We start from the raw sequence: 11,040 nt of genomic DNA, 5'->3' as shown, positions 1-11,040 counted from the left end.
TTGTATGAATCTTATGTTTGTATTTTAATTTAGTTATGAATTTTAAGTTTGTATCTTGATTTATATATAAATGTGTAAAATTTAAAATGTCATTTACTTTTTATAGGGGCAGGTAGGGGCGGGACGGATACCCGTGGGGGCAGGTTAGGGTAGAGTAGACTACTACCCGCGGGTAGAGGCGGGGCGGGTAGTAGTGGGGTACAAGGAGGGAGGGGCGGGGTCGGGTAGGGCAAAAACCCGCCCCTACCCGCCCCACTGCCATCCCTACTTGTGATTATGCGAGAACAAGAGAGAAGGATAAAACTCGTAAGCGATTTAATCCTCCAAAGCTTTTTCCTCCCCTCCAAAATCCATCTAAACTAATAAACACAACCTAAGATGTAAAACTAGCTAGTGCCACCAACCACCCGCCATAGATATTCTAATAAACACACACACCACACACCACAAGATAATTTGCATGCTAATCCTCCGTCTTCTTTTCCCCCAGCATGACCAAAACCTCATCATTGTGCACAACTTTCAGCTTTTTGCTTTTATCCTCAACTATAAATACAGCTTTTTCATTTATCACTTGAAGCTCAGGCACTACGTTTTTGTCTGTCAAGGTTTTGATAGATGGCTCCTGTGAACTGCATTTATGTAACTTGAAGTTTGGCTTTAAGCATCTTTCCATGAAAGCATCACTTGCTTGAGCTTTTACATAGACAGTTGAAGGAACGGATACAGTTTCATTATTTGCAGGATGATAACATGGAATCCCCATTTCAGAATGAATTTTTTCTTTAAGAGAAACCATCTTAGGCTTCTCACCATGCACTAGTATAACATGCTTAGGGGAGAGAAATTTTATTAGATCCATTATCCCTTTAGAATCCGTGTGAGGACTGAAAGCCAACTGATGAACCTGTCAAAATATACAACAGTAGTCAAAGTTATTCCAGATATTAATAAACTGAAATGAATTGAATCCATGTCAATTTGCACTAGAAAATCATTTGATAGCAAAATGCATTCTTCTTTTGTTTCTAAAGCACATAAGGAATTTCAAATAACCACAAAAGCTTTCTGTCGAGGAGCATGAAACTTTTGAAACTCAGTTCATAATGTTTAAATCAATTGCGAGTTAGATTTTTGTTTCTCTTAAAAGATAGAAAAAGTAATACATGGTTTCAGTTGTGTACTTGCCCCCAAGTCCCAAGTCATGTTAAATGTAAATCTCATCACACTATAAAACTCAGAAAGACTAATAAATGCTCAAGTGTTCTTTTTCTTTTGGCAGCTTTCAACATACTATCATCTTATTTTATTCACTAGGCAGATTTAGCAAGATATAGGTATTCAATTCGAGAGCGAATAGATGAAGAAACTCTAGTGTATTAATGGACCAAAGGCTGATATCAGTGAGATATCAAAATAGAGCAGGTGATGAAATATAAATAAGAAAAGATACATATGGTGAAGATTTAGCACTCTTGCACTAGCCTCTGAACTATTTTCCTCGGCATTAATTGTCTCGATATAAATATTTCCCAACCCACAAGAACATATCACTCTCCAAATTTACTGCCAGCTTACTTATGCATTAGTGAGACGAGACCTATATTTTTCCAGTTTCCCTACTCCATACAATATCAATATTTTTGGTCTCATAATTTATTTACATGTGTATCTGCTTGCACTTTTGTCTACCCAGTTGAAAACTAAATAATCTTTTTTCAGAGAAGAAGAAAGAGAGCCTCACATAGAATGCATGTTTCCATGTATGTAAACAAATTAGCAGAAGAAATATATTTACCTGGCAACGCACATCAATTTTTGTGTTGGGGTCCAATTCAATTTTTGGGGGCTTAGACATTAATACATGTCCTACTGTTCCAGGCAAACAATACCTACAATAATAACGAAATAAAATATTTATACAACACATCAGAAATATAAATCCTTCAAATATAAGATTGATATACATGGCTTTGCAGGAAACAAATAAAAATCTATGGTGAATGAGATATGAGGAACATCCTTTTACATCCAAACACACACAAACCTCTTATACCAGAAATCTTGCAACTATTCAGTTTTCCTAACTGATGACACAGATTGGAAAGAGAATTAAATTTTAGATAGAAAGGAGAGTCACTTTCACTAGAGGAGAACTTCAAAACGCAGGGGCTTCAATCATACAGGCTATATAGAAAATGTGCACAGTATCAACTGCTTGTCGAAACTCTCTATGGGCATTTTATAGATTTGGTCTCACTTTCTATGTTTGAGTTTATCTCAATGATCATGAAGTAAAATATCAATATAACTCAATTTAGGGGGCAATTATCGGCCTTTTGGTCATCCTGCAATTAATGCGAAAGGAGAGAGAGAGAGAGAGAATAAAAAAAGGATGTACCCAGGTAAAGCAACAAGGGTATTTTCAAATGGTGCCCAACGTTTGAAAACTTCGAGCGAAAGCCCACCGCTTATCATCCCAGGAGATGCAAAAAGAACACACGGACCAGGAGTATCAAGTACAGACCTTTCATACTTGCAAACTGTAGCATCAAAACCAGAGCACTGAAATGAGGAACATATCAAGCAATATGAAGCAGTGAATTATATCGCCAATCTCAATTATTATAAAATTTACATTAACAGAAACGAGAAGAAGATGTTTACGGCTATTCACCATGTAATTTGATTATCCTTTTCTTTAAACAAAATTCAATTTGAATAAAAGATAAAAATCCTTTATTGAAAATTCACAAATGACTAGATAAAAATCCTCCCTTCACCATATTCCCCTTCATTCACTACTAACTTTGTAACAAACTTCTGACTATTTTTCCTGCTCATTCCCCTTTCATTATTCTTTTTACATGCTTGAACCTGATTCTCAACCCATTTTCTTGCCCTTCCTATCCCTTCTGCTATACACCAATCCATAAAAGAATCTCTGACATAGACCAATTTCCTGAAGTTTCAGGGATTTTCTCTCCTTTTCAACAAATCTAGATTTGGTAGCACAAGATGTGAAAAAAAAAAAAAGAAGGAAATCCCTCACATTCAAAAGCTCTAACAAAATTAAAGTTGTCATAAGTATGTATAGTCTAATTACCTGGTGGTGAACATGCTTTGACCTAAACCCTTTATGCATGTCCTTCTAGAATACTATGCACGGCTGACTGCTGCCAGTCATATATCAATATTTTATCTCAGTTTCTGCTGTCTAAATACTTCATATTTTTTAATTTGAAATGCCTTGAACAAGTGGCAGAAATTTTCTTCAGATTAACTAGTTGTTACCATTATAGAATATACAAGTAGTCTAATCACTAAACACAGGTTTCAACAGCATATCTATAAGGCATCACTAAACACAGGTTTCAACAGCATATCTATAAGGCATCATTACCTGCTTGTTATTGAATGCAGAAAATAGTATGCAAATATGTGAAAGCGCATATAAATGCATAATTTGTGCCAGATTAAAATTCAAAAATGTATGAAATATATGGAAATTACCATTCTTAAAATCAAAAGCATTATTTGTAGGGTATGAATCTTTAATCTTCTGGCTTGTCCAATTGATAAGCATCTTATAGTACACGTTAGCTTGCTTTGTTAAACCTGAAAAATACAGATTCTAGTAGTTAGGTCTACTTTGACACAGATAAATGAAGAAAATAGTAGAAGAAACGGCTTTAAGAAGATCGACAACACAAGCAACACAGCTAAGCAGTAGAAAACAGAACATTGTCATATTTTCAGATTTTTAGTTGCAATAATTGAAACAATTTTCTGAAAATGCAGTGGCATCTATGTTACATAACATGACTTATTTAGTTAACTTCTACGAAGAGCCGTGTTTGGTCATGGATGACGATCTTCCGTTCTTTCCCAGTTTCCCCAATGCTTCACATTTTGTGCCTTCTTGGATATTATTAATATCAATTTTTATTAGTCTGTCCAATTGTTATTCTTTTTTCTTCCTTTCCTTTTGTTGTGTATGGAAAAGTTATTATTTGCTCTATGATAATTTCAATCTTACTTATTTTGCATGTTTTCTTTCTATTTGTTATCTCATTTTTTAACAACATTACCTTTCTTTTAAATTCTATTGAACATTTTGTTGTTTGATTCAAATCCTTGCAATCAAATAAGGCATAAAGAAATAATCTTGTTATTTTCATTTCCAATAAGTTGTTTCAAATATCCATGAGTGCTCATTTGGAATGCTAGTAATTATTTAATTAATTATTGTTCTCCTTGGATGACATTTTGTGGAATTTCCACTTTATTCGAGTTTGAATGGTGGAGAAGTTAATGAACTAGACTTCTTAATTTGCTTAATCATCACATTAACTAGGATCTGGACTCTTGACACCTCCAGTATTTTTGCTGCAAATCTTATTTTAATTCTTGACCTCCTATGTGAACATTGAAAGATTTCTATTGGAAACATAATCAAATGAATATACATGTAATGAATATTCAGCAAAACGAGTATATATAATGTTTTTAAAAGGAACAGTAACTAATTCAAACCTGCTGAGAAGTATATAGGAACCTTCAAATTCATGCGCTCCCAGTAGTCATCCATCAAAATGCATAGTTCCTAGACGTCATAATAACATAGAAAAAAAGAGACAACTATTATATCTCCATCAATATCATGAGAAGAAGTGATGGTCTAATGGTTATCTTGATGAGAATACCTGAGCCCTTCCAAGACCAAATGTTGGAATAAGCACCTTTCCTCCCGCAGAAACACATTTATGAACCTAAACCAATTATTTTGAAAACTTAACAGTAGCCATAGATTTGAAGCACTTGAATTAAAAAGGAAAAACAGAAAGTAAAAGATGCAGAGATAATATATATGGCACCAAATCAAGAAAAGTCAAAACGTGATCACCACAAATCATGAGCAAATTCTCCATTAAAAATAAAATAAATAATGGAGGCGACAAGAAGTAAAAACAGAGGATTCACTGTTCATTCCTCTTAAAATAATAAAATGAATGAAGAAAAGAAAGGAGAGGAGGATGAACATGAGAGATGGAATCCTTAAAAGATCCTCTACTTTGCACCATTGGAAACCAAAAAGGTAATAATATCCCAAATAAAATCAATAGTTGAAAAGAAATCAAACCCTAGAGTTCCTTTCCAAACAGATACACCAGGTTAATGTAAAAACCAAATTACTAAACAATTATAGCACATAATTCTACAGAGTGGGTGTTACAATACATACAGCATCCAGGAATTCCCTCTCACGAGCATATTTTGAATCACGAATTGTAGTTCCATATGTGGATCTGAAAAGAGAATCAAATGCAATTTTCTCAGTTATATAGATTAGAGCAGAAAGTGTAATAGGATCCATCAATTAGTGTGGCACAACACATTTGATACTGAAATCAATTGATTTAAACTGAAAAAGTGGGCAACTGACAAATTAAAATCATGAGCTCTTGGTCACATACACTACCAGCTTTCCAAGAGCTTAGCTTGTTATATGCAAGACAAGAAAGTCTTATATTTCTAATGTAATATCAAAATATAGTGAAAATAATGTACCAAAAGCTAAAATCAATTTAGAGTATGATCTAATCTATGAATATAACTTGACACAACAAATAAGAAGAAAAAATAGTTTATTTCTTTCTCTAAATACTCAAATGTTGTTATAGGCAAGACTCGTGGACTCAATTAGTGCTGGTCTTACTCAGTAATGAGAAGGTCAAGTCGCAATCGATCAATTTGGGCTGCTCCAAGGTGTCTATCTGGTGTCATATTGTAGTCTCCTGTATATACCATTTCCGAGTCTCCCACCTTTGCATGGAACATTGCAGCTCCAAGAACCTTAAGAATTAATGTAAGGTACTCAAAGAAGGTAAACTGGATAAGGCAAGTGACCGCAACAATGCAAAACAATATCATACACATCCAATAAATTATGATCCATGAATGCTGCTTGACTGCTTCACATGACATTATTAATAATGCAAACACAGTGTTATCAATTAGGATATGCTGAACACAAATAAGTCTTGCAATGATAATAATAAATTCAACCATGCTGCTAGCCTAAGAGCTTCTATGGCCTCTCTTAACCCATTCCTATGTATGAGCACCTTTTGGTAGGATCATATATGACGGTGAATTGATTGTAAGTTACATAAAATAATTGTAACATGCATTTACAAGAAGTGCATTCCATATAACTTAAGGAGAAGAGTGTATTTTTCTTATTCTCGGCAGAATGCAGATTATAAGCAATACCTAGACATACAGCAGATAGGGAAGAGAGAAGGAGGTTTCTCCTAGAATATCTGACCATCTCAGTACACTGAAAAATAACTCTTATCCTAGCAGATGAGTAACATAGTGGGAAAAATCTAATCCTGACTTAATAACTCTCAACTTATCTTTCATATATTTTGGAGTTAAAAGTGGTTGTTGGGTGATATGGATGACAAATAACCCAGTCCCACTCAAAAACTAACACACTCACAAAACGGCCAATTGTTCATGACAACAATCAGGCTAACAAGCATGAAAAGGCACCATCATGCAGGGAGGAAAGAAAAATGCAACAATAAAAGACCAAAAACAAATTTAAGAAATCAACAAAGTGTATGTAAGTTGGATTACCCAACGTTATTTTAGAAGTCTAGTTTTGCAAATAAAACATGGCCTCAGAGAGACTTACATGGCCAGCATAATAGGCACGAATTTGAAGATCTTTGTCTACTTGTATAGTCTGCCTCAGATCCACAGCAATAACTGTATAGTACACAGGAATAAACCAGATTAAAATGCTTTTATAAAGTTAAAAGGTCGAAGTATAATAGTTTTAGTTAGGAAGCTGCTGCGTTCACCAAAATTCCAAAGTTCAAACCAAACTATTGCTAAGAAAAGTAGACCTTTTAAGTGAATAAATTTTAAAGTTCTCACAAAATTATAACAATAAATCTTGTAAAAGCAGATCGGTCAATAAAAATAATAAATAAATAAATAACGACATACTAGATATACGAGAAAAAGAATTATTTTCAGTCATGAGCATACTTAGAAGAAGTGGCACCAGCTATGAAAATGTACAGAAATACAAATCATGAACATGCTTGACTGGATTGGATACCTTTCTTCATGCACTCAGCAATATGATCAGAATTAAACTGCTCTTCCTCGCCACGGCGTTCAACCATTACTTTCCGATAATCTTCCAACATCAAAGGAGCCAAAGCTTTTGTTGGGTACTGTTTAGAATCAATAGTCAAGTTAAAGTTTGATTATAGAATGGAACCTTGAAACCAGCTAGTACAGTATTTGAAGCACAAAAGAAAGAAAATGTATGTCAAAATAGTGTATATGCAATATTGCTAATATTTCCAAAGAATGTCAAAATACCACAACCACTTTGATAACCAGTATTTCTAATACCATAATATTCTACTCAATAATTTCTTCCCAAGAATGGTAAACCACCAAAAATACACTTGAATTATCTTGAGGTTAACAAAAATGCTCCTGAATTTTGTTATAGACAAAAATGCCATCAAATAATTTAAAACGTGCCAAAAATGCTCAGCCATGATCAAAGACTTGTTCCATTAACAGAAAATCATGACATGGCTCATTTGCCAATGTCAGAGTTTCACCTGCCACATAGGAAGCTTCGTTTGCCACATCACTTTTTTCCATTAATGCAGAATGTTTGAGTTCATGGATGTACATTTTGTCACATTTTTAAATAATTTGAAGACATTTTTGTCAGTAAAATTTGGGGGCATTGCAACAAAATAATTCAAGTGCATTTTTGGTGGTTTACCCTTCCAGAAAAAAATTTGAAACATCAATCAAGCTCATCCTTTTTTCGATAAATATTCTGATTTTGTTAAAACTATTAATTTTTCTTTTTCTTTTTTTTTTCCCCACTTTTTTTTCCCAATTATGCTCAAACTAATACATAGAAAATCTCTTAAAATAACATCTACCTACCAAGAAAATACAAGCAATTATTCTGAAAACATATTCAGGGAATATTGCATTAAAGGCATGGAAAGCTTCACTTTTTTTCCTCCCCTAGATTCATATTGCTATTGATGCAGAACATAATCATGTACACTTAAGAATGTATTGAAATTGACCTGATAGTTTTGCTTAGCTGGTGGCTATGAATGGAATGAACATGGTGATTGCCCTGCTTGGGTATGTTTATGGTGCATATACTATTTAGATGACAGTGCTTATTTGGTGCTATCCATCTAACTGTTGAATACATAAGTACCTATTATGAAAGATTATTTGTACAAAATTTTGTAAAAATTGAATATCAATAAGGGTATAATCTAACATCCTAATTTCATGTTCGTTTAAACTTTTCTATATCGTTAATTTAGATACATATAAAAGTATATCAAAATGATTTTAGATTGACATATAACTATGATCTATAATGTATAAGATTCTAATCTAGAGTGGGTTCTGTATAAAGTTACTCTAATAAAAGAGTATTCAACAGTATAAGATTTACTTAAATGACCCTATAATCAATTAATCTTAACTCTTATGTTTGGATAATTTACTTTAATAGAAGTAGCATCACCAGAAAAAATAGGAAAACAAAACTACAATTTTCAATTTTTTTTATAAAAAAGGATGCTTTAAGATACATTGATTTTATGTCCAAAGATAAAACAACTTCTACATTATGTATCTAAGCGTGGATGTCTCATCATCATGAATACATTCTTTCTCGCTTAGCAAAATTCTTCATTTGCTATCTTTTTTTTAAGAAAAAGCAACCAATCAATGTCAAATGCCAAATAATTGGAAAAAAAAGCTCAGTTCAAGGATGTCGTATGCAAGACTGGTCAGGTATTCGTTATTTGTTATAGTTAACAATTGGAAAATGCTAGATAATCATGAAGAGAAGGTTATTATATAGGAAATTTTGAATTAAAGCAGCAAAGAACTTGGGTTGTCCGTTTTGGTCTCATTCAAAAGGAAGCTAATAAAGTTGAAGATTTGATGGCGAAGGAGGTGCACAATCAGATTCAATATTACCATAGTTTCAGTTATGAGGAGTGATTGTAGTTTTGAGGTGCACAATCGGATTCAATATTACTATAGTTTCAGTTATGAGGAGTGATTGTAGTTTTTAGGAACCTAGTTTCTTATTTTTTTTTCTGCTTCCGTCCTCTTTTTTTCTCATTTTACTTTGCACACCAAAAATGCCAAATAATTGAAATTATGTACTTACGTGAGAAAATAATTATCATCCTCTCCCCACCCAAAACAAAAGCATTACATTGAACACGTAGTAGGAAACAACTCACCGTCATGTAAATTGGTCCGTGAAACCCACAAACTTCAGTGAAATAAACCAATGCACCAAGGTGGTCCAGGTGACTGTCACCAATTATGCCAAAAAAATATATAAAAGAATAAATCAGTGAGTGAGAAATTTTAAAGATTAAAAAATAATGAAAACGAAGGAAGAGTATGTTGATACAATACAAATGGGTGATGATGATGCAAGAGAGGGCGGTGTCAAAATCGCCGGTGGGAGAGATGAGACTGAAGTTGGGGTAACGGCGGTGGTCCGAGACACCCATGTGCATTCCGCAATCGAACATGATCCGCTTCCCATTTATGTTAACCACCACGCAGCTCTTCCCTACCTCTTGCCCAGCACCTGAAAAAGAAATAATAAAATGTAATGCACGAGAGAAGAGAAGAAGAAACAAGAGGAAGGGAATAAGGAATTACCGAGGACTAGAGTTTCAATAGCCATGGATGGTGTGTAGCAGTAGAAAAATCTCCAAAGGAAGCCAAGGAGCAGATTGGAGCTCAGCTTGTTAACACTACTATGTCCTTCTATTGGCTTTACCACACTCTCCTAATCCAACATCCATGGAACAAATTCATTGAATGACATGCATAATTTGAACATACATAAGTTAAAGAAATTAATCAAACACATGGTGCGCGTGACATGTAAAATTTGAGTTGAAGAAATGTCATCCACCCCCTCAGGGAGGGCAATAGAGTGGCCGATTGTTTGGCTAGAATCGGCGCCGAAATTGATGCTGGTTTGTGATGATGAGAGGGGAAGATCTTTACCCAGTGTTGCTAGGATGTATAGTGCTTTTTTTTTCCCTCAATGTATTCTCTGTCTCTAAACAGGTCAAGGAGGTCAAATTGGTCAATGAGTTATTATATACAAAAAAAAAAAAAATCATATTGGAACCTTCAATATTTATTTACGCAAACTAACGAACGAATTACTAGACTAATCCACCTTAATTGCGAGGATGTATAGTATTGATGTTTGTTTCGTTTTCTTTGGGCTCTAGCCTCTAGGCCTTCTATCAAAAACTAAAAGTGAAATGCTCATTTTACTTTTGAGTTACATTTTTTAGTAGAAAGAAGGTTTTGAAAATTGAACTAATTATTGAATGTTCTAATTATTGGTTGATTGATTTACTGATTTAATCGGTTTAATTATGGTTTAACTAAAAAAACCATTTATAATAAAATAATAAAAAAATTATAAATAAATATTCTATAAAAGTACAAACATCAAAATATTAACAATTAATTTTTAATGTTGGAAGAAATAATTAAATCACAATAACAATTACACAGCGACCACACCAATAATTAAATCACAATAACACAATAATAAGTTACACAAGAGCAACAAACTTTTTCAAAGATTAACAAGGATTATCAAAATTTTAGGCAGCATCACTACTTTCTTTGATTCATTATGATTAAGGTGGTTGTTGTTCTTGAAGCATTTTGGGTTATCTAAGAGTATGCTTTGAACTTGATCCCTTCACCAGTTTCCACCATTAAATTCCTATTCTAAACTTGATCCCTTCACCAGCTTCACCAGCAGCTCTCAAAAGATCCCAATCAAAAATACCATTACCAACACCACAACAGACTGAACAGCAGCCAGGAATCAAGAACAATCAGCAACAAAAATTAAAAAAGCAACAACAATTAATCACCTTAAACCAGAAATCAATA

General features: G+C 33.7%; 1 protein-coding gene across 9 annotated transcripts; it reads right to left on the bottom strand.

Annotated features, from left to right (window-relative positions):
• Window positions 1-292: 292 nt before the first annotated feature.
• Window positions 293-10,397, bottom strand: LOC112771866 (cleavage and polyadenylation specificity factor subunit 3-II). Of its 9 annotated transcripts, none has more exons than XM_025816690.3 (15): window positions 10,126-10,191; window positions 9,772-9,901; window positions 9,515-9,697; window positions 9,339-9,411; window positions 8,148-8,287; window positions 7,139-7,256; window positions 6,707-6,780; window positions 5,720-5,856; window positions 5,246-5,309; window positions 4,707-4,772; window positions 4,537-4,606; window positions 3,514-3,618; window positions 2,402-2,543; window positions 1,799-1,892; window positions 293-907 (listed from the first exon to the last, which is right to left on the bottom strand). In XM_025816690.3, exons 6-15 carry the CDS (start codon window positions 7,227-7,229, stop codon window positions 464-466), a joined length of 1,287 nt encoding a protein of 428 aa, XP_025672475.1. In that variant the 5' UTR covers window positions 7,230-7,256; window positions 8,148-8,287; window positions 9,339-9,411; window positions 9,515-9,697; window positions 9,772-9,901; window positions 10,126-10,191; the 3' UTR covers window positions 293-463. The 9 variants fall into 9 exon arrangements, with proteins under 9 accessions (XP_025672475.1, XP_072080258.1, XP_072080259.1 ...); XM_072224157.1 differs by having other exon boundaries at window positions 9,520-9,697; XM_072224158.1 differs by having other exon boundaries at window positions 8,148-8,268; window positions 9,520-9,697.
• Between the last annotated feature and the right edge of the window lie 643 nt (window positions 10,398-11,040).

This window comes from Arachis hypogaea, chromosome 18, assembly GCF_003086295.3.
Source record: "Arachis hypogaea cultivar Tifrunner chromosome 18, arahy.Tifrunner.gnm2.J5K5, whole genome shotgun sequence".
NCBI classification, from domain to species: Eukaryota; Viridiplantae; Streptophyta; class Magnoliopsida; order Fabales; family Fabaceae; genus Arachis; species Arachis hypogaea.
Note: the sequence above shows the minus strand (reverse complement) of the source record. Positions and strands in the feature narration are given on the sequence as shown.